The 25,339-nt window shown below is 35.6% G+C and overlaps 1 protein-coding gene across 11 annotated transcripts in view; it reads right to left on the bottom strand.

Moving 5' to 3' along the window:
* LOC125668040 (chromodomain-helicase-DNA-binding protein 8-like) overlaps positions 1 to 25,339 on the bottom strand; it is a 40,639-nt gene that overhangs the window by 3,051 nt on the left and 12,249 nt on the right. The window contains exons 13-41 of one of the 11 annotated variants that reach the window (XM_056153151.1): positions 24,129 to 24,209; positions 23,752 to 23,911; positions 23,139 to 23,346; positions 21,872 to 22,067; positions 21,544 to 21,705; positions 20,058 to 20,237; positions 19,817 to 19,927; positions 17,371 to 17,639; positions 17,052 to 17,139; positions 16,842 to 16,944; positions 16,454 to 16,622; positions 15,342 to 15,434; positions 15,140 to 15,240; positions 14,840 to 14,948; positions 14,212 to 14,467; positions 13,708 to 13,817; positions 12,991 to 13,008; positions 12,199 to 12,410; positions 11,464 to 11,677; positions 10,450 to 10,565; positions 9,380 to 10,140; positions 7,958 to 8,062; positions 6,103 to 6,345; positions 5,370 to 5,433; positions 4,785 to 4,918; positions 3,937 to 4,002; positions 3,080 to 3,218; positions 1,198 to 1,355; positions 940 to 1,053 (exon numbers count right to left, since the gene is read on the bottom strand). In XM_056153151.1, coding sequence (XP_056009126.1) covers positions 940 to 1,053; positions 1,198 to 1,355; positions 3,080 to 3,218; positions 3,937 to 4,002; positions 4,785 to 4,918; positions 5,370 to 5,433; positions 6,103 to 6,345; positions 7,958 to 8,062; positions 9,380 to 10,140; positions 10,450 to 10,565; positions 11,464 to 11,677; positions 12,199 to 12,410; positions 12,991 to 13,008; positions 13,708 to 13,817; positions 14,212 to 14,467; positions 14,840 to 14,948; positions 15,140 to 15,240; positions 15,342 to 15,434; positions 16,454 to 16,622; positions 16,842 to 16,944; positions 17,052 to 17,139; positions 17,371 to 17,639; positions 19,817 to 19,927; positions 20,058 to 20,237; positions 21,544 to 21,705; positions 21,872 to 22,067; positions 23,139 to 23,346; positions 23,752 to 23,911; positions 24,129 to 24,209 — 4,740 coding nt within the window. The remainder of the gene's footprint in view (positions 1 to 939; positions 1,054 to 1,197; positions 1,356 to 3,079; positions 3,219 to 3,936; positions 4,003 to 4,784; positions 4,919 to 5,369; positions 5,434 to 6,102; positions 6,346 to 7,957; positions 8,063 to 9,379; positions 10,141 to 10,449; positions 10,566 to 11,463; positions 11,678 to 12,198; positions 12,411 to 12,990; positions 13,009 to 13,707; positions 13,818 to 14,211; positions 14,468 to 14,839; positions 14,949 to 15,139; positions 15,241 to 15,341; positions 15,435 to 16,453; positions 16,623 to 16,841; positions 16,945 to 17,051; positions 17,140 to 17,370; positions 17,640 to 19,816; positions 19,928 to 20,057; positions 20,238 to 21,543; positions 21,706 to 21,871; positions 22,068 to 23,138; positions 23,347 to 23,751; positions 23,912 to 24,128; positions 24,210 to 25,339) is intronic. The other 10 variants (XM_056153156.1, XM_056153154.1, XM_056153160.1 and 7 more) reach the window with 10 other exon arrangements.

The following is a 25,339-nucleotide window of genomic DNA, read 5'->3' as shown; positions in this document are numbered from 1 at the left end:
TATGGCACCAACCTGTCCCCAAGGGATAGGGTAAAATAAGTTTTCAGAACTGGAGCCTAATCCTATTGTACACCACTGATACTCTTTGTTCAAACAAGAGGTACTGTGAGCAATGCTCACTAAGAATATCCCCCGCTTACCCCAATCTCCCAAAGAGTGTTGGTAATAGGTATAAACTACCTCTTTTCTGAGTGTAAAAAACAAATGGCATGACAAAGCGAACCATATTGCTACTTCGATGTCCAGTGTGCTTGACCTTTGGACCCCAAAATCGATAGGAAACATCTTCATCTCATGGGTAGTCCATATGTATGATATGGTGACTGTAGGTGGAAAGGATAACGCTTTAGAGCCCGGAAACCATATTGCTACTTCGATGTCCAGTGCGCTTGACCTTTGGACCCCAAAATCGATAGGGAACATCTTCATCCCATGGGTAGGCTATATATATGATATGGTGACGGTAGGTGGAAAGGATAATGCTTTATAGCCCGGAAACCATTGCGTCTACAGACGGACAACCCGATTCCAGTATCCCCCCCCCACAACTTGTTGCGGGGGGTATAATTAAATCACCTGTTATGGTGTGAATAAACTTTGACCATGCTAGCTTATCAATTTGATAAATTGTACCCTTGTTGTACTAGCAGTGGTTCTTTGAAAAATGTTTTTTTAAACACACCTATTTCTCTCCCATTGAAATGGGCCATGGTCCTTCATTTTAACAAAATTGAATCCTTTTTACCCCAGAATGCTTTGTGGTAACTTGGTTGAATTTGCCATGTGGTTCTTTAGAAGATGAAAATTTGAAAAGTTTTAAAACAAATAATGAACTTTGAACCTCACTTGAGCTAAAAATAATTGCAGAATATGTTCTGCCTTCTTTCTACCTTTCCTTGTGGAGGCAGGACGACTTTACAGCTTTATCATGTCACCTACCCTTTTGCCAGTTATCCTATTGACAACGGACACATTTTCCTCTCCTGTCAATTTCATGGGGTCTAACATGGTAGGATCTACTTTGGGTCTTCTTCCTCTACGCTTATCACTTGCCTTAAAGAAAAAAAATATCTCTTGTTGAATAAAATTTCAAAAATCGGGAAACGATTTCTGCAAGTTATTATTCTTTAAAGGCTTCAATTTCCTTTGTTTTAACAAAACATTTACTGAGAATGAATTTATATCCATAATAGATACCTCTGATAGTTCTTCTTCCTCCAAATATAATTCTGGGGGTCTATCCACCATGTAACCTGGATGCTCATCCAACCATTTGTCAAGATCACGCTTCAGTGGAGCTTCATCACCTGACAGACGACTGCCATCCTCCAGGTTAATAACAGGAACACGGGATTCTGAAATATTACAAATGTTTATATATAAAACATTACATGAATCGGAAGCATTTGAGATGTTTGGAATATAATCAATCGTTTATCAATATGCCGAATACAAGCATCAATTGATTCAACAGATCAATGACATTTCATATCATTCATTTGGAGTGTGTTCGTAGAATAATAGACAAAAACTTAAGGAGGACATCATTGAAAACATTGGATTGAAATTACTTTTTGTAAAATGAGCTTCAATCTACCAGGTACACTTGATGGGCATATATATCATCAAGCATCGGATTTCTCATTTTATTTTTCTGAAAATCTCATCAAGCTCCCTAAATACACACTACTTAATTCTACCAATTAAATTTGTTTCATGGGTAAAAAAGGGTGGTGGTGGCTCAACTCGACTCATTAGCTACAATTTCCAGTCACACTACTACTACAGGGGTAGACATGAATGCTGGACAAAAGCAAAAGGGTGCAACCCTAATAACTCTTTCTAACCATAAACTCATTGTACTGACTAACACTAAGCGAGCAAATTCTGACATTTACACGAAATATGACTAACACTAAGCGAGCAAATTCTGACATTTACACGAAATATGACTAACACTAAGCGAGCAAATTCTGACATTTACACGAAATATGACTAACACTAAGCGAGCAAATTCTGACATTTACACGAAATATGACTAACACTAAGCGAGCAAATTCTGACATTTACACGAAATATGACTAACACTAAGCGAGCAAATTCTGACATTTACACGAAATATGGCTAACACTAAGCGAGCAAATTCTGACATTTACACGAAATATGGCTAACACTAAGCGAGCAAATTCTGACATTTACACGAAATATGACTAACACTAAGCGAGCAAATTCTGACATTTACACGAAATATGACTAACACTAAGCGAGCAAATTCTGACATTTACACGAAATATGGCTAACACTAAGCGAGCAAATTCTGACATTTACACGAAATGTGGCTTTACTTTGGCAACAATGACAAAGTGTAATACTTTTATAAAAAACAGTTCTAAGTATCACAAACTACATACAAAAAAAAAGAGCATGTACATTCATTATAATCAGCACATAGCACAAGTGAATGAACTCATTTTGAATAAGATTTCCCCCTGATGATATAGATGAAAACTCGGCTATCTATATGGTCCATACAACTTTTCTAAGAATGATTTACTGGCAACTAAAATTACAATTCACTTCATAAATAACTGGTTGCCTGCAATTGACAATGCTACCACAGTTGGTGATAGACGGCATTGGACCAAAGTGCCTGTGAATTGACTGAAAATCTATTGATGTCAATAAGCACGTGGTTGCTTACTCGAGAAAAAAATAAATCACTTTTCTTTTTGAAAGCAGTACACTTGTATAAACATGTACTTGTGTGGAAGATATTTTAAGAGATTTTACCTTACATTTGTTAAACAAGACTAAGGGGAACTAACATATACTGACAGCTACATTTCCTTGATCAGCCACCTGAAGGTACCACTAGTAGACGGACTACTATGACAAGTACTAATAGTACATGTATGTCAGTCAAGAAAAATCTTAATCAGTTCATCTCTATTTGATGCTTATGAATTGCATAATCAAAAACACTAGTTATTTCAGCAGAACTTTCTTATTACATAAATACATGTATACCCGGGACGTCTTTATTACACGAAGATGGAATTTCCTCATTACATAAATATACCTGGCTCAAAGCTGGCCACTGCTCTGGCTGTATTTCTTTTGGACAAAGCCTCCGCCATTGCAATCTCTGCCATTTTCTCTGCTTTTCTCTTGCGACCTCTTCTACCTCTCCGATCACCAAAATAGAGAGCATGCTCCATCTACACAAGAAATGATGAATTTAGTCACACACATTAAAAAAACCCACCACCAAATTTAAAATACAGCCTGTCAAGGAGATATATTTAGCCATATTTTATGGGGCACCAGTTAAAGTGGAGAATTTGTGTCACAAATGTCTGGACACAAAAATCTTCTCCATTGCTCGCTCTCTGCTTTCTTTAGCAGCAGAAGTCTAAATGTTACCATAGTATGAATAAAATCTTCTTAGAGAGACACACAAGTCTAAATGTTACCATAGTATGAATAAAATCTTCCTAGAGAGACACACAAGTCTAAATGTTACCACAGTATGAATAAAATCTTCCTAGAGAGACACACAAGTCTAAATGTTACCACAGTATGAATAAAATCTTCCTAGAGAGACACACAAGTCTAAATGTTACCACAGTATGAATAAAATCTTCTTAGAGAGACACACAAGTCTAAATGTTACCACAGTATGAATAAAATCTTCCTAGAGAGACACACAAGTCTAAATGTTACCACAGTATGAATAAAATCTTCTTAGAGAGACACACAAGTCTAAATGTTACCACAGTATGAATAAAATCTTCTTAGAGAGACACACAAGTCTAAATGTTACCATAGTATGAATAAAATCTTCTTAGAGAGACACACAACAATAAAATTTTTTGCAGATTTAGTAAAGTTTAGAAAAATCCATTAATTACCACCTATTGAAAATGATGACCTTACCATGCTTCTTCTTAAGAGTTCTGGGTCTAACTCAGGACCAGCACCATTCATCAGTTCAGCTGGAGTCTGCAATTACCCACAATTCATACTGTTACCGAGTATAATTTATGCATAGGACTATTTATATAGAGATGAATGTTTTCCTTAACTCTTAATTGATTTACATGTACAAAACATCATCTAATTTATTTTATCTACATTCATGTATTTATAATTTATTAGATATTCTCTCTTAACCTAAAACCCATAAAACCTGTCCTCCAATTTCAATACATGCACCCATTTTCTTTGTTTATTAAAGAAACTCAGCAAAGATGAATTTGGTTAATGTATTTGACAGCATATTTAATTCTAAATGTATGAAGTATCAAAAAGAAAAAAATTATGCAAACACAGCACCCATAACCATCAAACAAAGCAGATCACAAAAGTAAAAAATGTGTTATTATAGTTAAAATCATGGTTAGAGAATCAGTCTAAGGTTCTATGTACAGAGAACAGATTTAACCGATTCTCTGCACATGAAATTAGTCATTGCCAATGGTACCTACAACATACGGCTACAATAGCAAGGTTTGTACATAGTTAATGAATTAGGAAAAATTGTCTGCATGACCCGCTGGAATGATTAAAGAATTGGCAATTTACCTATTGGTAACCATAAAATATGATAGAATTTTGTGAACACATTTAAAAGTGGCAAAGTATTCCCAATATAAAAGGTTTTAAACTTAACAAATTTCTGACTATCACAACTCTCTTTAGCTCTGGATGGGAGGGGGGGGGGGGGGGGGGGGGGGGGGGGGGGGGGGGGAGTGTAGGTGCCATGGCATGTGGTAGCCACAAACCTGTGAGAAAAGGTAGTGATGAGGGGAGTGCCTTGGAGACAGGTGACCAGCTACCTGAGATCGGGGGGTTTCCGACAGACTCTCATTGTCGCTGGAGGCTGCGCTTCGGTTCATGAGTTGCTGCATACGACTGCCTACAAAAGAAAATTAAAGGCAAATTCACATCAAAATTAATACTCGCTTTGCTTCATTAAACTTTGTATACCTTTGGCAACACTTCACACATAAGGCTAATAAGCCATGAATTTTTTTCTAAACGTTTATCACAAATGAACTTAAACCACATGATGTATGCTCTTGCATATCAATTCGACAAATGTAGCCTTGATAATCTTGAAAACATTTCAAATATTCTCCTTACATACAGTATGTCTATGTAAAACAGATCACAACAGTAGAGCCAATCTATTACAGCAGACCAATGAATTGAACAACATTAAATCCACACTATTTAATGAAGTTCTGTACGCAAGTTCTTTTTTGGGAGTGGTGGGGTGGGGGTGTGTGTTAAGGGTTGTTGTTATATCCTAAACCAGCCTGATCCTACATGTATGACCTGTCGTTGATGTTTTGTTGATAACAAACCTTCAAATTCATATTTACGACCTTGTCCTCTTCTTTTGTGGAAAGTCATCTTCAACCCATCACCCTGAAACAGTAAATTATTTTGTTTCAATTTTTTTTTAAAAAAATAATCATATGCACAAGTGAAAAAAAATCTAAGTATTTTCAATATAATAGGATGAATTAACTGCACACTAAAATGGAATTAAAAGGTCTATGAATAGCCAAGTAGTCCCCACAATATTCAAAGAATGAAGTCTATGCTAATAAAAAATATGTTACTTTCGTACCACCATCACCTACAGCAAAGTGAAAAACACCAAAAGTCCTACCATTACTCCAGTATGATTTGTACAGACAATGTCAACTGTTTTTCAAGCACAAAAACCCTGAGAAAATATTTTCTTTTTCATGTTTAATATCATGAATGCACTTAAAGCTAAGATTTTTATTTCAAATTGTAATAAAATCAACTTTTTTCTCATCAGAGCACTTGAAAGAAAATTCAAGCACTCTTAATAAAAAATTAAACACTTTTCAAGATCTGCGCAAACCCTGTTCACCATTAAAAAGAAAGTTTTTTTTTAAAACCTTGTCACGAAATCAAGGACTTCAGTCATTTTACCATGGAAAACAAAGTAATCCCTTCCATCATTTCTAAATTGTCTTTTCAGAAATACCATGCCCAAATCTCCACCATGTAAGCAAACCAGCAAAAAACACAGCATTCCTATCTAACAAATCTGTGTCCTACCTCGGACATCATTACTTCAAAGTCCTTATCTAAATCTGACATCACCTTGACACCATCATATACCGAGTCGCCTGCATCAGATTGGCTGAGATCTGGGTCCTCCTTGGAAGTCATGGATCCTACTGGTGTTCCACTGCGCGAATCGTAGTTCATTGGGATATATGACATTCTCTTGGGGAAAGGCCATTCGTTGTGTTCTACGCAGTAACAGATGTGCTCAAGCCGATGAAATAACACACGATCCTGTTCAATCAAACATTACATACAGTATTTCACTTTCATATAGTATATACAGTGTTTCACCTATAGTAGAGCTTTTTTTAATGGATCAATATTAAAGGGCCTCGATACAAACAATATAGACACTTTTCCACTTCTCAGTACATTAGAAATGTATTTGTTCATACTGTTTTCTGTTTACAACAATTTACATTTTAACTTCATTCAAAATAAAGACGAAAAATTACATTGACAAGTACGCCAAGTACAGATGCCAAAATTAACCACCAAAGTACTGTCAGAACTTTAATACTCTTTATTTCATGATATTGCGGAAATAGTTTTCATGTTAAGTAAATTTTAAACTTGTGTTGTCCTATAATCCGATAGAGAAACACAATACGCAGTTTCTGAGATATCAGTTCTTCTGCGATGGAGGTGCATTCAGTATTCTGTTGAACGTTTGGGTGGATACAAGATGTATATATATAGTATAGACTGGTCATGTAGATAACACAAATTATGAAAGCGTAAATTTTGTATATATATCAAACTTTGCTATACATTAAACTGACTGTATCAAGAACAATTTGTTTGAATTAGGCCATTAAATTAAATATGAAATTATTATTTATTTCCTCTTCTACATGCATTTTATTTATCAAAGATAGATGGTGATTATCAATGTTTGTTTGAGCTGTTTCATAATGAAATACTCATAAACTAAATTTGTGTGTTCCTGGTGGTTGCATGACATCTGGTATTCATCCTTTAGGCAATGTATGTGTGAAGTGTCAGATAAGCATATGTACCCACCACATGAATACGAAAACATTTTGCGTCTTGCTGTGCGCAAGAGTTCAACAATGGGAAATAACTTTTGGGCAACTCAGAAATTGCATACTATTTTCAATACATGAATGACAGCTATATGGTTTGATTAAATCTGCATCATGTCATTCAATTACCACACTACAATTGTTTTTATTCAGGGAATTACCACACTACAATAGTTTTTACTGTTTTGATCCCATTACATTTTCAAGATAATTTGTCCTTTTTCCTTTCTTTTAAAACAGTACTCAGCATTATATTATTCAATGGAAACTGCTAACAAAAGCAGCATGAATACAAAAAGTTATTTCCCTTTGGAGAGCACCACAATATGATGCAGAACAATTTGTTTACGTACGGAGCTGGGACAAATGCCCATCACTGCATTAGTGAATGCACATACCAGGTTTCTCATCTATGCAGTTTTATCACCCAAATTCAAGGAGCAAATATTGATCTCATCACATTAATCTAGTTGCTCATACATGCCATATATAGGATATTTTTTGCATATGTGACATTTCTTTTATGGTTTCGTTTTAGTAAAGCATTTCTTTTGAAAGGATTCTGTTTTTCCTACAATTACATCTTTAAACAGAAGACGCTTTTCTTCTCATTTATCATCTTCCTCACTAAATGTCGGTGCACTCTGTCCAACTTAGGCATTCTGAGTAGCACTAAATGCACCTCCTACATAAAAGAGCTCTAATCTTGAACTTCCGTATTGAACAAAAACACAGTAGACTGTACGTTACATTATGGATTTGACGGAGTTGCAGTTGTTAGAGCTTATTCCTGTTACCTTTGGCCAGTTTATGGCAGCACTCAGCTGACTCTCTGGGAAGTAATCTGTCGGCATTCCCTCTGCCTCCATCTCCTCTCTCCTGGCTAGAAACTTCTGCAGCTCCTGCAGAACAATTCAAATGTGTATTAACCATTTAAATACTAGGAATTTTACTTTACTATCATTTGACCATACACTTCAAAACCTAATTTTGACAAAATGTCTTCAAAAATATATATGAAGTTCTTAAGTTCAGTAATTTAGTAAGAACTACTGCCACATTTAACATGAAAATCTGATTCTTCTTCAAAGGTGTAATATGCTAACATGTCAACTCTCATCTGCATAGTGACTGAGAGTTGTGTTGATGTCTGAATGATATGCATTTATCAGGTGAACTTAGGCACTTATGGACTACTGAGCTAGATGTTACGATTTTTGGACTAGAACAAAATTTCAGCTTTAGTGTAAATTCAATTTCTTAGCATGGTTGGGGTATTTTCTGACTTAGACAAAGGGGCTTTCTCAACATGCAAAAAATCACTGTGTTGGTGACAAACCCCACCTCTCAATAGCAGAATTCTCTCCGATTGGTGTGTTAATGTTAGTTTCCCCAACAAAATGATTAAGAGCTCAATTAAAACTTGTTTATAAATTTTAAAAGTTGCAAAAACAAAATTCTCTTGCAAAATTATTTGCAAGATATTTCAACTCTGACAATGACATATAGATGATAATCAAGGCTTTTAGTAAATCTGAAATATAACCAAGTGTGTGATTTCACTCCCTCAATTGTTTTATACTTCATAAAGGCCTGGTATGTACTGGGGCCCCTGAATTGAACAAACTTGAATTTTGAACTACTTAATGATACTTGCACATCAATATGACTAATTAGTAGTAAAAATGTTTCAAATACAAGCAATATTAGGTTAGTGGATGGAGTATAAAACCATGGGGAACATTTTGTACCTGATAAGAACTTCAAAGTACTATTTTCTAACGTTGAGGCAACCCCTAAATTGGATGTCAATTTCACGTTGCAAAAGACATAATTTTTATACCGCTTCACAGAGAAATTTTTATGTTTATTCAAAAAATATTTCTACCCATTACAGGTCAATAACTGTTGTATACTGTTTAAGTCCCAAACCCCTGTATTACTACACATTACAGGTCAATAACTGTTGTATACTGTTTAAGTCCCAACCCCCTGTATTACTACCCATTACAGGTCAATAACTGTTGTATACTGTTTAAGTCCCAAACCCCTGTATTACTACCCATTACAGGTCAATAACTGTTGTATACTGTTTAAGTCCCAAACCCCTGTATTACTACCCATTACAGGTCAATAACTGTTGTATACTGTTTAAGTCCCAAACCCCTGTATTACTACCCATTACAGGTCAATAGACTGCATTGTTTACATGATCATACCTCCTCCTCATATGAACACTTGGTGTCCTTTTCCCTCTTCCCCTCTAACTTGGCTATTTCTTCTGTTGTTTGTCGTTTGATGTCTTTAACTATATCCTTAATCTTCTGTTCTGTGTCATCTGCATGTTTATGCCTCTCTTCCTCCTTCACCATTTGATCACATTTATCACTTCTGATCTTCTCCTTAATGGAGGTCAAGTCTTGAGGCTCATTTTCTTGCACTAACTCGGCTAATTCTTTCTTCACAATGGCTTCTTCCTCTTCCTTCTTCACCACTACTTCTTCCTCTTCCTTCTTCTCTGATGAATTTTCTATCTCCTTCTTGACTGGTGAATCCCGAGTTTCTTCCTTCACTGACAAACCCTCTACTTCCATTTTCACAGGTGTTCCCTCACTCTCTTTACCTGGTGAATTTTCACCTGTTTTACTGACTGAAAGGTCACTAGATTTTTTGGGAGATTTTTCATCAGGTGACTGTTCAGATTTGACAGGAGAAACAACATGGGACTCCCCATTTACTTCTTTGTCCTCTTTTGATTTTTCTTCACTTTTGACAAGAACTTTGTCCACATCCATTTTCAGGTCTTTGTCCTCACCTTTACAAAGTTCACCTTTCTTTGGTAACTGCTCAGATTTACTGACCTCATTTTCAGATTTTAGACCCTCTACTGTTTCTTTAACCTCTTTGATTTCTCCTTTCACTTTCACGTCCTCTTTCTTAATAGGTTTCTCTTCACCATCTTCCAGTTTTATATCTTTGTCTACAAAGTCAATCAATCAGAGAGATTTTTAAAATAACATGTGTGCATTATGCCCCTGACTGATTAAAGTATTGCTGCTAAACCTCTAGCTGGCTGGAGTAAATGTTTTCAAACCAAGAAAATTTGAAAGGAAGTATATGATTGTGAGCAATATGTGAAATATGACACAGAAACTTGTCCCCAATGCACAATACTATACTGAACACTTACCTTTATTTGCACAATACTATACTGAACACATACCTTTATTTGCACAATACTATACTGAACACTTACCTTTATTTGCACAATACTATACTGAACACTTACCTTTATTTGGCAAGGGAGAGCTGGAGTGACTAGATGTCTGTTTATTTTTTATCACATCAATGAATGACAGGTTTGGATCAAACAGGATATGGTAATCTGTCCTTACAACACCATGTCTGTCAATAAACAACACAATCTTAAGCACTGAAGAAATTTCTCTCTAAAATGTTCAAATAATACACATTATAATTTTGATTTTAATACATGTAGCAAAAATTACACAAATGAAAAGTTTTTACCAATTCATTTTCAGTTGTACATTCATATATCAATGAGGATTTCTCTTATATTCTGGTACTTGAACAACTGATTTGGCAATGTATATACATGTATATATATATATATATTATAAAAAAAACATTGTTTTTTTTATTATTCTTACAAAAGAGAGATTTTGGATTTCTATAATATATTTATCGTCCATAAGCTACACAAGATCTGGAGCAATAACCAACTCAACAGAAAAACAAAAATGAAGCTCTTCAGCTCAAATGTAATAGCTGTGTTATTGTATGGCAGCGAGACCTGGAAAATGACAAAAGGGGATGACAAACTTGTAGATACCTTCCAGCACAAATGTCTTAAGAAAATCTTAAAGATCTACTGGCCAATGAAAATATCAAATGTAGCAGTTAGAGAGCTAGCAGGAGTGGCAAAGATCAGCACTATGATAAAATCATGCAGATGGCAGTGGATTGGACATGTGCTACGGATGGATACAAGAACACACCCGTATGTAGCCCTTAGTTGGACACCAGAAGGAAAAAGAAAGAGAGGAAGACCGAAGGAAACGTGGAGAAGAACAGTAGAAAGCGAGGAAAGAACGAGGTTTTGGGTCATGGATAGAGGCAGCAAGATCAGCCGAGGATAGAAGTAAATGGAGAGGACTTGTTCATGGCCCTATTCTCCACGAGGAGAGAAGGAATTAAGTCAAGTAAGTCATAATATATTTATAAGTCTATTATCACTTTTCTCTATAAAAATCTGAACCATAAAACCTTATGCAAGATTTACCTTGCAGCTCCAACAAGGAGATCTCTATCATGCTGACCACAAATCCACCATGATGGCAAGTCGTAGGATGGTTGGCAAAGCTTCACTCTCTCATCCAACTTGGGATGGTTCAAGGTCTCTGTCCGGATTTTGTTCAGCATGTCGATCCGAGCCAAGCATCTGCTTGCTCTTTCTTCAGTGATGGGGTCAACATAAATGTTATTTGGAGGAAGCGCTAAAACAGAGAGTCCAGTATAGCATGATGTAAATACAATAGAAATTAAAGGCTACATCATCATCACATTGCCGATGTAAATACATCTTATAACCAAGAAATTAAACCAATCAGGGTACAGTCATCATCATGATGTAAATACATCTTATAACCAAGAAATTAAACCAGTCAGGGTACAGTCATCATCATGATGTAAATACATCTTATAACCAAGAAATTAAACCAGTCAGGGTACATCATCCTCACATCACTAAACTGATTCAGTTTAAGAATGTATCTGAACTGCTCTTTCATATGATAGTACGCTGCAAAATCAATTCTAGTTTTAGGATTAATCCTGTAATTCATTTTTGGAAACATCTCACAAGCATCTAACCATACAGAGGTTTCTGCTGAGTATGCATTCCTGGCATAAGCTGATGTTTTCTTCTTGTACATTTTCAAGGACTCAAATAAAGTTTATTCTCCCACTTTATTCTTTTGTACTTCTCAAACATTTTGTATTAAGTACATCTACTTACCATCATCATCATTCTTAAACTTCTTGCAGACTCTCATACACATGTGGTAGAAAGCCTGGAAATACTCTGTCAGAGTGTCATCAAACTTCTTCTCTAGATGAGCCAGTTGTCGGAATCGGTCCCATTTATATCGTCCAGTAACCAGGTCAAATTCCACACCAAAGCTAGAAATGACCCGATAGAAATCCTGCTCTTCTCGTCTGGACCAGCGACTACACAGAAATTGAGTAAATATTCCATTACACTGCAAAAGCTACTGTTCCCAAAGCAGATTTTCCACAACTCAAAAGACTGCCTGTCATCTTTTAATTCCATAGCTAATTAAACAATTAATATGAACTAAACAAATGAAGAATTTTTTTTTTTTTTTTTTTTTGCAAAACAAAAGAAACAAGTTGCACGTACAATTATCATATCTAATGAATAAACTACAGTTTACAGCTATTTTTAGATATGCTAATCTTTGACTTTCCCCAATAGTCATCCATTAAGTCATTCAGTTTCTATTTACACAAAGAAAGACTAAACATAGGCACCATTTAACACACAAACAAGCTTCATGCCAGTTTTTATTCACGAGACAGGTAGAAGATATGAAATATACACATGTATATAAAAATTTGGTAGATTAAAATAAAATAAAGTCATTCACCCTCTATAGCAAGCCCACTAACATGCACAAAGCTAGATGTTGTCATCATTACCAATGCCAAGGCATCTGGAGCAGCAAACTTAAAAGACTTTTACTTTTTAAAAATTAATATCAAAAGAAATTTTACAAAAATATCTTACCTTGCACTTTCAGACAAACTAAACAACAGACAGGGTGTACACTTGAACAGCATTTCAACACACAAAACCATATGGAAGGAAAATGTGTAATCATGCAATGACTGACAATCTAATTAAAAATAAAAGCTTGCCTTCGACAACGATATATAAACAACTAGGTAAACCTTCACCATGCAATGTTAATTCTTCTTTATAAGCATGCTATGTTTCCCGTGTGTTCATGTAAGTATATGGAGAGAATGAAAAATATTTTATTGTGGAGAGAATGAGAAATATTTTATGATGGAAAAAATGAAAAATATTTTATCAAAGTCCTCAGAATGATACATAAAATTTCCATTTGGTACCAGTTTGTTTTTAAACACATAAAGGTGAATAATTTTTAATAAAAATGTCCATTTGATACTACCTTGCTTTTAAATACATAAAGGTGAATAATTTTTAATAAAAATTTCCATTTGGTACTAGTTTGCTTTTAAATAAATAAAGGTGAAGGTAGCTTTCAGTCATCCTTCCTATAAATCTTACAAAAAATCAATTTTGGAAGTATATGCTGAAGCTCAAAATGCCTTTAAGCAGTTAAACAATTCAACCCCGAGTATCATTCATATGATGTTTCAATAGTAGCTCAAGTCTTTCCTACATATGCGTTACTACGGGAAAAGGGATGACAACAAAGACACATAAAGCTGTAGCTTAGTGAAATAATGGGCTTACTGTTGGAGGGAGAGACCATAAGGGTCTGGTACCGACCATTGCTGATACTGCATCCTCTGGTTCTCGCGTTCCTTAAGAACAGCCTCAAATCGTTCTCTACGCTCCATTCTCTGAAAAAGACAAAGGGGGATGTATTCATTTGGTTTTTGTGTTTAATCTACCATACTGAAATCCTCCAGAAAACATCAGGAAATAGAATTTGATGGATCACATAAGAAACAAAACGTACAATTTATGTTTACTTTTCAAATTCTTTAATGTACATGCATTTCTTGCTTCTGTTATTTTGAGTTTTAAGGTCAATAATACAAATGAGGTACCATACCAATGGTCTATAAATGAGGTACCATACTGATGGTCTACAAATGAGGTACCATACTGATGGTCTACAAATGAGGTACCATATTGATGGTCTACAAATGAGGTACCATACTGATGGCCTACAAATGTGGTACCATACTGATGGTCTATAAATGAGGTACCACATCAATGGTCTATAATTACCTTGACTTTCTGAGCATTCTTGATTAGCATCCTCTTGTGATTACGTTGGAAGCCAGTGATGATTCTACGCAGTCGGGTGTTCAGATCAGAGAATGATGGGAAGGGCAGTTTGTCCTCCTCCATACCCTCCTCACCCTCAGCTTTTTCATTGGGCGTGGCAGGGGTGGGTGGAGCCTTTTTGCTAGACTCAGGTATCGAGCTCATGGAAACATCCTCATCATCATCCTGCTTGATCTTGGACTCGTCCATATCATCACTGGAAGAGAAGTTGATTTTTTCAGTTTTTTTGATTTTCTTACAACCAATGAATAGAAGAATTTTGATACAAGAACTTGGTCAGTCTGTGCTCTTTTCCACTCACAGTAGCACACCACCAGCACATCTGGTTAATGTATGCCCTCTGTATTAGCATGGCAAGTCATCATCAGTTCTATATCATATCCCTTCTCATATTAATGAAGAGAAACCTCATCTAATGTTCTTTCTTTAATATTTCACTTTCAATTTTACCGTTCATTAAAAACCATTATCTACTGTGGTTTCATCATCCATTTCATGGATTTGAGATTTAGAGAGAGAGGAGGGTGTGTGAAAAATGATGAAACCATAGTACTAGCTCGTCACTTACTCATCATCATCATTCTGTTCTGCGGCTAGTGCAGCTCCATCTGGTGGTCCACATTTGGAAAGGAATATCAGTGCAGGATCTTGCCTCATCATGTTGTATTTTTCATAGCCTGGAATCATACAGAAAAAAAATATTACTGACTCAAGGCATAAATGATTTCTGAAACTTGAAACAGATAGTGTGCCATCAAAAGTCTTATCTCATTGGTGTCAGAAAAGTTATCAATGATCATGTGCACGTGTAAATTACAAATTCTACGCATTAGATGACACAGGTTGTAGTTTCTAGACTTGCCCTTACCATGCTTGTATACCCCAATCAGTAACGACTTGTCTGCTTCCTCATCCCACCAAGCAGTGGGTGGATCTCCGTCAGGGTCAGCCTGGGGTATCTCTATTTCACTGTAAAATTCTCAACATATTGAGCATGCAAATACTGAATACTTAAAATTGTTTATAGAAATGCAATTCCTAGGTAAAAGAATACACCCACTGTTACATACCTTGCCGTTAATCCCTGAGAAACTTTATCCGTGGCTTCAGAACCTATGATTTCTTCTTTCAGGTAGTATAATAATCTAACTCTGAGCAGCACTCTAGAAAAAAGAAAAAATGTAAATATTCAAACATATGTACAAACAATTATTGTTCCTAAAAATGTAGCCAACATGGACAGTTTACTCTTGGGCTACTTTAAGCATGTTTATCATGTTAAACTCCACAAGGTCTTTATCCTTAGTGTAATCTGAAAGTGCCCTAATAGTGCAAATGGAATGACTAAAGTATATAAATAAGTTTTTTCCCCTCACTAAATTGTCTGGCAAGCAAGAATCAGATTTCAAAAACTGCAATAATGCAAGATATGGACATAGTGTATTGCAGTACACAGATATATACAACTACACCTAAAACAATCTCCCGAATCCTGGTTAATAATACTTATCTCCCTTTACGCAATGTAACATTAATGACACTCTCTGCTATATTAACTGTAAAATTCGTGAGAAATGTTCTTTAAAGTAGAAAAAGTGGCACTAGGGGCAATAAACCCTACTACACTACACCTGATGATTTACATTTGTACTTATCTATCCCTTCAAAAGGGTAGGAGGAGTTAGACTAATTAAGTCCCACCTCCAACAGTGTAGGAGGAGTTAGACTAATTAAGTCCCACCTCCAACAGTGTAGGAGGAGTTAGACTAATTAAGTCCTATCTCCAACAGTATAGGAGGAGTTAGACTAATTAAGTCCCACCTCCAACAGTGTAGGAGGAATTAGACTAATTATGTCCCACCTACAACAGTGTAGGAGGAGTTAAGACTAATTAAGTCCCACCTCCAACAGTGTAGGAGGAGTTAGACTAAGTCCCACCTACATGTACTACAGCAGAAGGACCCAATCAAGACTGATCAATTTTCTGGCTTGTGAAATTAACTTTCTGATTTGCAATTTAAATCAAGACAAAAAGCACCCAGGGAAGAAACCTTTCTGTTCAGGAAGTGATCTTACTTGTTAGCATGTCTGTGTAAATGTTTCTAGTAGACTGTGTCTTGTAAACTTACTTGTTAGCATGTCTGTGTAAATGTTTCTAGTAGACTGCGTCTCGTAAACTTACTTGTTAGCATGTCTGTGTAAATGCTTCCGGTAGCCTGAGTCTCGTAAAACTACCTCCGGATCACAATTTTTCATTTTGTTATACTTAAACAGCTCACAACTGCTCTCCACCTTCCCCTCCTTTTTCTTGTTCTTGCCTTTCCTCCCTCTTGGTACAGGGGCAGATAATCCTACAATACATTACTCTGTTTTAGAAAATATGACACAACATATCAATTAGCTATAAATCTATTTACCACGTGTATCAAAAGAAATTAATAGTAAATTTAAACCCATTTATGGCTTCCATCAAAATTATATAACAGAATAAACTCTAGAACATTAGATTCTTGTACATGCATGAAGCCTCACTCAGCAAATGCATACCAGTCCCGAGAAAGAGAACTCACCTGAGTGGTTTTTCAGAGATCCATCGCTTGAGGGCGAGATCAAGTCCCAAATGAACTCTTTAATCTTTTCATCTCCCTTGTATTGTTGTAATGAATAAATCAGCTGTAAAGGAAATTAAAAGTACCTTTCTTACTATTAAATTCTTTTTTAAGTCAAGCAACTTTTGATTTTTTTTTTTTTTTTTTTTTTTTTTTTTTTATAAATCTTACCAATGCTCTTGAAATTGTCTCCACATCTTTCTCGACTAACATCTTCTTAAATTTTCCATGGGAAAGAATATCTCTCCATCTTCCCCACCTGTTAAAGAGCAAAATCTTAACAATGAAAAACAGCATTTTTGAAGTTGATATTTTTGTCAGCGTAAAGAAACTATCCTCAGTGATTTTGATGCAAGTTTGGTTTGTTTGATTAGGGTTTTAAGCTGAAACGGTGATATATCGGTTCTGAAGTTTAATCACTGTACAGTTTTGGATGCAAGTACATGTACATTTACATGAAAACACTTTAAAACCAGCAAAAACTCCTTACCCAAAGACTAGAAGGTTTTTCTCCACTTTGAAACAGTCCGATCTTCCATATCCCTCAGCATCATCTGCATCATAATCATCATCTGAGCCTCGTCTTCTTCTGCCTGGTCTTCCTCGCTTTTTCATCCCACTCCGTGTTTTGCGAGACTCATCGTCCTCGTCATCGCTATTACTGGAGGAGTCTAGCTCCGACATCTCCATCACGCCGTCATCATTTCCGTATCGAGTAGTCTGCTTCCTCTGCCTTGGTTCTTGTATAATCAGCTCGTTCTGCAAAAAAGCATGCCGTGAAACTTGTTTATTACAAATAGAAATAAAGTGAATTCATGGGATAGCTTTTTTAAAAAATACAGGGCATAATTATAATGCCAACATACAATCATGGAAATGAATTGCTAACAGTACCAATACAAGAACTTTGTGAGTCTATTACTGTCTAATGGTGTCTCTACATGAAAATAAAAAAACCAATGACACACTGTATACAGAAATCTGTTATACATATGTACATTGTACATCTGAATGCCATTAGGAAGATATGCAATTACCTTTGCCTACATTTTTTATGTACATGTATATTAATAAACAATAAGAAATTTGAACGGTGTTGTGTTTTCTTCATCTGTTAAATTAGGGCTATTCCAGAAATAAATGCATGGGGGGGGGGGGGGGGGGGGGGGGGGGGGGTCGGTAGGCACCTTTTGTATATACCAAGCACCCATAAAAAAAAATAAAAAATTACCCCAAAACTCATTTTACAATGACCCATCTAATAAAAAAAAAAACTAACCAGACCCACCACAAAAATATTTTTAAAAATGAAAACGGTACAAATCTCTCGAGGTTTTCGGGACAAACATTCTAGACAATGACGCGGTAATGCCTGTGCGACATTGTATCACAGTAGTTCTGAAGAAACGATGTCACATCAACAATCAAAGACATCTATGGCGGGAATGTTGGAAAGATTGGGAGTCCAAACGGTGTTATTATCATGAAATGGGTATGGATATGTTTTTCCACGAATTGTTCGTCTTCTAATGGAGCCTGCGCCCGGAGGCCTCTATATCACCATCACACCGACTGATAAATATAACGCATCGGTACCCTCGTATAAATCAACTAAGGTTTGCCTATTTTTATTAGAAAACGGAATACCTATTGGTTTCAAAATATTCCAAAAATCGATGCACTGTAAACTGTAATAATCTACAGAACAGAGTTCGCCGCCATCACATCCAAAGGGACCCTACTAAACGCGCCTCTAATTTGAAGAGTGCCGTAATGGAAAGTTATGCGCCGCAAAGAGCGACAACTCAAATAGTTCTATGTTACTTCCGATTTCCGATTTCGAAAGCACGTTTTCAATTTTCCCTCCCACGTTTTGTAACCAACACGACAAGAACGACAATAAAAATATTCTGAAAACTCAACACCCACGTGGCACAAAATAAAACAATAGAAACTACCCACTACCCATAATAAATATTTTTTTAACAGTCCAACCACGGACCAATTAAAATATGAAAAAATACGACCACCCACACAAAAAAATATCATTTGCCGCCCGACCCCCCCATTTGATCATTTCTGGAACAGCCCTTACTCAATATCTCCAACACAACAAAATTTCCCAAAATACAGTAAATCTTAAGGACCACAGAAATTCAGCATAAGCAGGATTTATTTTTAACTGAAGATATCTTAAACAACTTTACCTTAAATAATAATAATCAACAATGACATATCAAAATTTAGACATCCTGCAACCTTTTGTAAAATGAAATAATTCATTTTACATTTTCACAAAACTTAATAAAAGGTTTTTCCTGACACTTAGTAAAACTTTGTTTCCTTCATTTTGACCACAGTTCCGTATTAGGAAGTGTTTACTCCCCAGTGACAGCTAATGCTTCTTTAAATTGACGGATCACATAAGGAGCTCTTAATCTCCTTGCTGCCTAACATAACAAAGCCATTGGGACATAATATTTTATTTCCTTCCTTTGATATTTTTTAATTTTCAAGATCAAAGATATTTCAGACACTACTGTCTTTTTAATAAATGTATGCTATTTTAAATCTGCTGGTGGAGGGAGGGGAGACCTGGAGTCAAGATGTATATACTTGAAAATCAATAACAATCTGCAACTTTTTTTTTTTTTTTTTAAATCTCAACTATGAAAATCCAAAGGAATTTCCTTTCCATTATTTATCATGAAAATATTGAGCATCAATTTGTCAATGTCTTTAAATTTTACCTTTAGACTCCCTTCAATCAATCATCTGTCCATCAATATTTAAAATAATGACTTTTATATAAGGTGGAATGCATAAAAAATACTTTTCTTGTTCAATTCTCTTTTACATTCATTACAGTAAATGTACAAATCATGTTTCCAGAGTTTTGCAATGGTTGACAACAAACTTCAGGTTCATGCACGTACCTTGTGTTTGAGACCCTCCACATCAACATCTGCTTTCTTGGCCCACTTCTGCCAGAAATTTGGATCATTGATGTCAATATCAGTTCTGGTGCCTGACATAGAGAAGCTTGCCTGCAACACAAAAATCAGATATCCTACTACAATGATCCCCAACAAGACATTTCATGATACCTGAACGCTAAGACTAAAACATTAACATACACCAAGTCATCAGTGATACAATCTTCTGACGTATAATTACCTTGGCAAAGGTTGATCCCTTTCCTTCAGATTCGATCTGGATAACCTGAGTACGGCGTTGGAGAATCTGATCAATGTCTTCTTCACAGAATTCATCCCCAGCCTTGTCATCATCCATCAATGCTCCATAGGCTCCTTTACGTAACAACTCCTCTATCTCCTTCTTTGACATCTGAGCTTGCTGCAAATAAAGTTCAAATCCTTTTTCAATAAACAGTCTAAACTGGTATCTATAAGGTAACTGATTTCTAATAACACATGCCTTGCAACTTTTTTTCTCTTTCTGAAATTCATGCATATGCACTTTTTAATTTGCTTTCATTTTTTGCATGTTTAAAAAAAAGTGCGCACAGTAAACCACTTCCACTGATGAATTTTCATGAAAATGGAAATAATTCTCTTTCCTTAAATTTATAATCAAAGAAAAATTTCCCAGTATTGTATATCATTGTATCATCTATACAAGAAATTGGTGCAATATGAAGGAGTAGGTAGGATAAGGGCCTTATGTGGTCCCTATTTTAAAAAGTCAGCATAGACATAGACAAAACTAGATCATCATTAGTAAACTAGATCATGTCTATCTCAAAATCAGTAGTTTTAACATGACATATTCAAAGTTCACAGGAAGGTCAAAAAGTGCATACAAATTTCAAGATCCCTCATTTTGGCAAAAATTTGACAAGTTAGGGAGCATATGTTGCTTCAGAACGAGCACACACTTGCCTACCACTATAACTTTGCGGTGTACACTAGTATCCACTACAATTTTGTTATAAAAACAGTACACAAACAATGTTAGGATGTTTTCCAAACCAAATTATAAATTTTTCAAAAAAACATACCATTTTCTTCCTGAAACTCTCGAGTTTGCAAAAACCTATGATAATCCTCAGGCTTTAGTCACTTTGCATGTACATTAATGATAATATATTTCTACTAAGGCTATCATGTTGAAACAAGGTTTCACAATTCTGTTTTGGAATCTGAGTGAAAGGATGGGGGCCTAGCTTTCTCCATTTCATTCAGAAGGTATTGTTGGTTCATCTTTTTTATGACAGCAAATTTGTTGTCTTTGGGGCATCATGACACGACATACTACTGTCTGTACGGATTTAGTGTTACTCGTTCTCGTGGTTTAAAGTTTCAAATAGTTTGAAGCATAATCAATTTTTTTTTTATCTATACATGCATGTAAATCTTTAGTCCAAGGAAATGATTACTTAAGACTTGGATCTACAAAATTTGTTCCAAGAATAACTTCGGGCCCATCTTAGATGTGGTTTGTGTTAAGTTTAGTTCAAATTCAGCAAGCAGTACAGAAGGTTAAATATCTGAATAGTAAAACTAATGAAAACACACATAACACAGATCAACATGGATCTTTTGGCTCCTCTGACCTAAATATCTGATGTAAATATAATTGTATCAGTGGTCAGAAAATATTTTAAGCCTAAACTTGTTAATTTGAAACAAACACAACTTACTGGTGCAGTCTTATCTGAACCCATGGATTGCAAGACAGCTTTGTCCAGACCCAGCTTCAGAGAAGCCTTGTCAAACATTTCTCTCTCATAAGAGTTTCTTGTCACCAGACGGTAAACTTTGACTTCTTTTGTTTGTCCAATTCTATGACAACGGGCCTGAGCCTAAATTTAAAGAAAGCAATCATTCATTTACACATTGCCATGGACATTGTGAATGTGATTACATGGTATAAGTGATTAACTGACTAAAACAGTTAAATGATAAATGTAAAACTTCAATCCTAAGGCATAAACACACAGTGTGAAATGTGAAAGCTCATAAACTTACCTGTAAATCATTCTGAGGATTCCAATCCGAGTCATATATAATGACTGTATCAGCAGCTGTCAAGTTAATTCCCAGACCTCCAGCTCTGGTACACAGCAGGAAGACAAACCGGTCAGATTCTGGTTTAGAGAATCGATCAATGGCCTCTTGTCGGAGTTTTCCACAAATTCTACCATCCAAACGTTCAAACAGGTATCTGTGAACAGGCAAGTATTATATTATGTGTAAAATTCTTCTATACATTTCTTTATGTATTGTTCAGATGTAATTCTGCATCAGTTTCACCAAAATCATCAAACATGCAACAGACAGGAATACATGTATATATGAGTTGTAATTGTCATCATTTACAGAAGTTCATCTGAAACACGAAGGTATTTATTCTGGTTTAGAGAATCGATCAATGGCCTCTTGTCGTAGTTTCCCACAAATTCTACCATCCAAACGTTCAAACAGGTACAGTCAAACCTGTATTAAGAGACGGTCCAATGGAGAATGGAATAAAGGTCACATATGACAGGTGGTCTCTTAATACAAGTTGCCTATTTTCCGCAGTTAATGGATAAAATTTCGCAAATAATTTGTACAATGGAGAAAATGACTACATGTATATGGAATTTATCATTAAGAATATCAAGTACGGTTTTAATAGTTGTAAAATAAAATTAATAATACTGTGGTTAAAAATCTAGAATACAATGTGTTGTATCATAATTTACTATTCATCAAAAATTACATTTAATCTCTTTAAGAAGGATAAACTTTGCATGCATTTCATATTACACATTTACATGAGATTTAAAATTCATTTATGAGCTGCATGTAAATTTTCTAATGTATTGTTCAGATGTAATTCTGCATCAGTTTCACCAAAATCATCAAACATGCAACAGACAGGAATACATGTATATATGAGTTGGCTTGTAATTGTCATCATTTACAGAAGTTCATCTGAAACACGAAGGTATTTATAGTCTCAGAGATAATCCATTAAACTTCAGTTCCTCATTCTAAGCATAGATCTATATCAGGGTCTTCTCTTCTAATCACTTTATTAGGAATTACAAATTCAACTTTAATTTTTGCTAGAGCCTGAGGACGTGTCCGTGGACTTTCAGCTTTTAACTTTACTACATCCAAATTCAGTTTGCTGTGTCAAGGTCACAGATTCCTGCATTTCAGAGAAACCTGTATTGTCTCCCAATAACTGAAAAGACATTTTAGTACTTTATGCTTGAACATAATCCAAATTGAAAGAAATACTTACTGTCTGTTTACTAGATAATCCTCTAAAATGTCCAGGACTCGGATCATCTGAGAGAAGATCAGGACTTTGTGTCCCCCCTGCTTGAGTTTGGGGAGCAGCTTGTCCAGTAGCACCATCTTCCCGGATGACTGCACCATGAGATGGAACACACTCTCAAGATCACTTCCCTTTGTTTCCTTACTCTCATTTAGAATTTTGTCCTCAGCACCTGCAATATATCAAATTCATACAATTCAATTAAACATTTATTCTACAAAATTAAGAAATGTAGAATCACTTAATGGGATCAAATTATAGAAAGAGCAGCACATTCATCAGGTCTTGATTCTGAAGTTGAACAGCTGCTGCTCCTCTTAGTAGTTTTTCTATTGTTCACGGAAGATATGAATTCATGGATTTCTCCACACACCATATCAAGAAAGTAACATGAGTTAAACCCCCATGAAAACGAATTGATTTTACAGTTCACAATAATTTTGCTGTACATGTTTTATTCTAAAGACATATGCTGTAAATCTGCTGTATCTCTTGTTTATTCTACTTCAGTGTATATTTCCAACAACCTTCTTTACTATCAGCATTACATTATCACAGAATGATAACGAAACCTCACCTTTTATAAGATATGGGTGATTACAACACTTCCTCAACTCCATCATGGTATTAAGCAGGTTTGGAACATTAGCAGAAGAGCCCGTGCCTTTCGACAAGAACGTAAAGTTGCGCTCCAAAATTGCACGATAATATTTCTTCTGAATGTTTGTTAATTCCACCTACAAGAATCATTTTAAAATTCTCAGCAAATTCTACAAGATGATCCAGACAGCATGCATCTGATGCACAAGCATCATATCAATTCAAATAAAGCTGTAATTTCAAAAATCTTACAAACTTGTGTGTTACCCTCAATTATAGTCTTAATTTTTAATTTTTGTCAGTTTCAGGTTTGAAGCCCATCTTCCAAAAGCATGGGAGACTTGAATTCTTTACCTCTACAATGGTTTCCTCTTTGGCAGCCAGATTCTTTTCCACATCTTCCTTCAATCTTCTCAACATCATTGGTTTCAGGATCTGTAAAATACAAAAATACATGTCAAGTGTTAAGTGTGAAGACTTCTGGTACATATAAATTACTACAAAAGAAGACTGTGGAAGACAACATATCTCCACTTCATTACACAGGATGAGTAATGACATGCACTGAACAAACTGTATTTATAAAACACAAGAAAAGACCTCCATAGATGGAGGAGAGCACGAGTTAACATATTCATTTTCAGCAATTATTACAAAATATACAGGTAATGTAACAATTTAAAAGACATACATGCAAGTCCCTTCTCCAGTAAATCAGATATAAGCTTTTTTCAAATAGGAGATAAGTTTGTTCAGTGGTGAGCCACAATCATAAACTATGCCCTATGGGTTTGCGGTTCTGCCAAATTTTCTTTTAAAAAGAATACTCCCCATGTTTCTATGTAAATATTGAATCTCTCTTTTGGCCTATTCCCAGCCCGGGTGTTGTGATGTGAACAGGCCTATTCCCAGCCAGGGGGTTGTGATGTGAACAGGCCTATTCCCAGCCCGGGGGTTGTGATGTGAACAGGCCTATTCCCAGCCCGGGGGTTGTGATGTGAACAGGCCTATTTCCAGCCCAGGGGTTGTTATGTGAACAGGCCTATTCCCAGCCTGGGAGTTGTGATGTGAACAGGCCTATTCCCAGCCTGGGAGTTGTGATGTGAACAGGCCTATTTCCAGCCCGGGGGTTGTGATGTGAACAGGCCTATTCCTGGCCTGGGATGTGAACAAACTTAAATCTACATAACATGAATATTTCTGCATATCAACCTAACAAATTTCATTGTTGTGCTCTAAATCAGATTCTTGAGTAAAACTGCATTTAAATACAAAGCAATTTTTCTCTCTCTATCATCAAAGATGACCTTGAACAGTGTGAGCAGCATATCAGAAATAATTCATAGATTTATGTGAGTATCCTATACCTTTCATAAAGGATATATGAATAGCAATGTATTGAAAAGATTTGCTGACATCCCTATACAATTGTTCAAAGTATAGTGACTGCGTTTATAGTTCTTCTGTAGAAAAAAATATTAAAAATTCCGTTCTTTGTTCACAGATGCTGTCCAACTTATAATAGACGCCAATAGATCACACCAGTCTTTAAAGTGACATAAAAA

This window comes from Ostrea edulis, chromosome 1 (assembly GCF_947568905.1).
Source record: "Ostrea edulis chromosome 1, xbOstEdul1.1, whole genome shotgun sequence".
In the NCBI taxonomy this organism is placed as follows: Eukaryota; Metazoa; Mollusca; class Bivalvia; order Ostreida; family Ostreidae; genus Ostrea; species Ostrea edulis.
The sequence above is the reverse complement of the archived record's forward strand: the minus strand, read 5'-3'. Positions and strand labels throughout refer to the sequence as shown.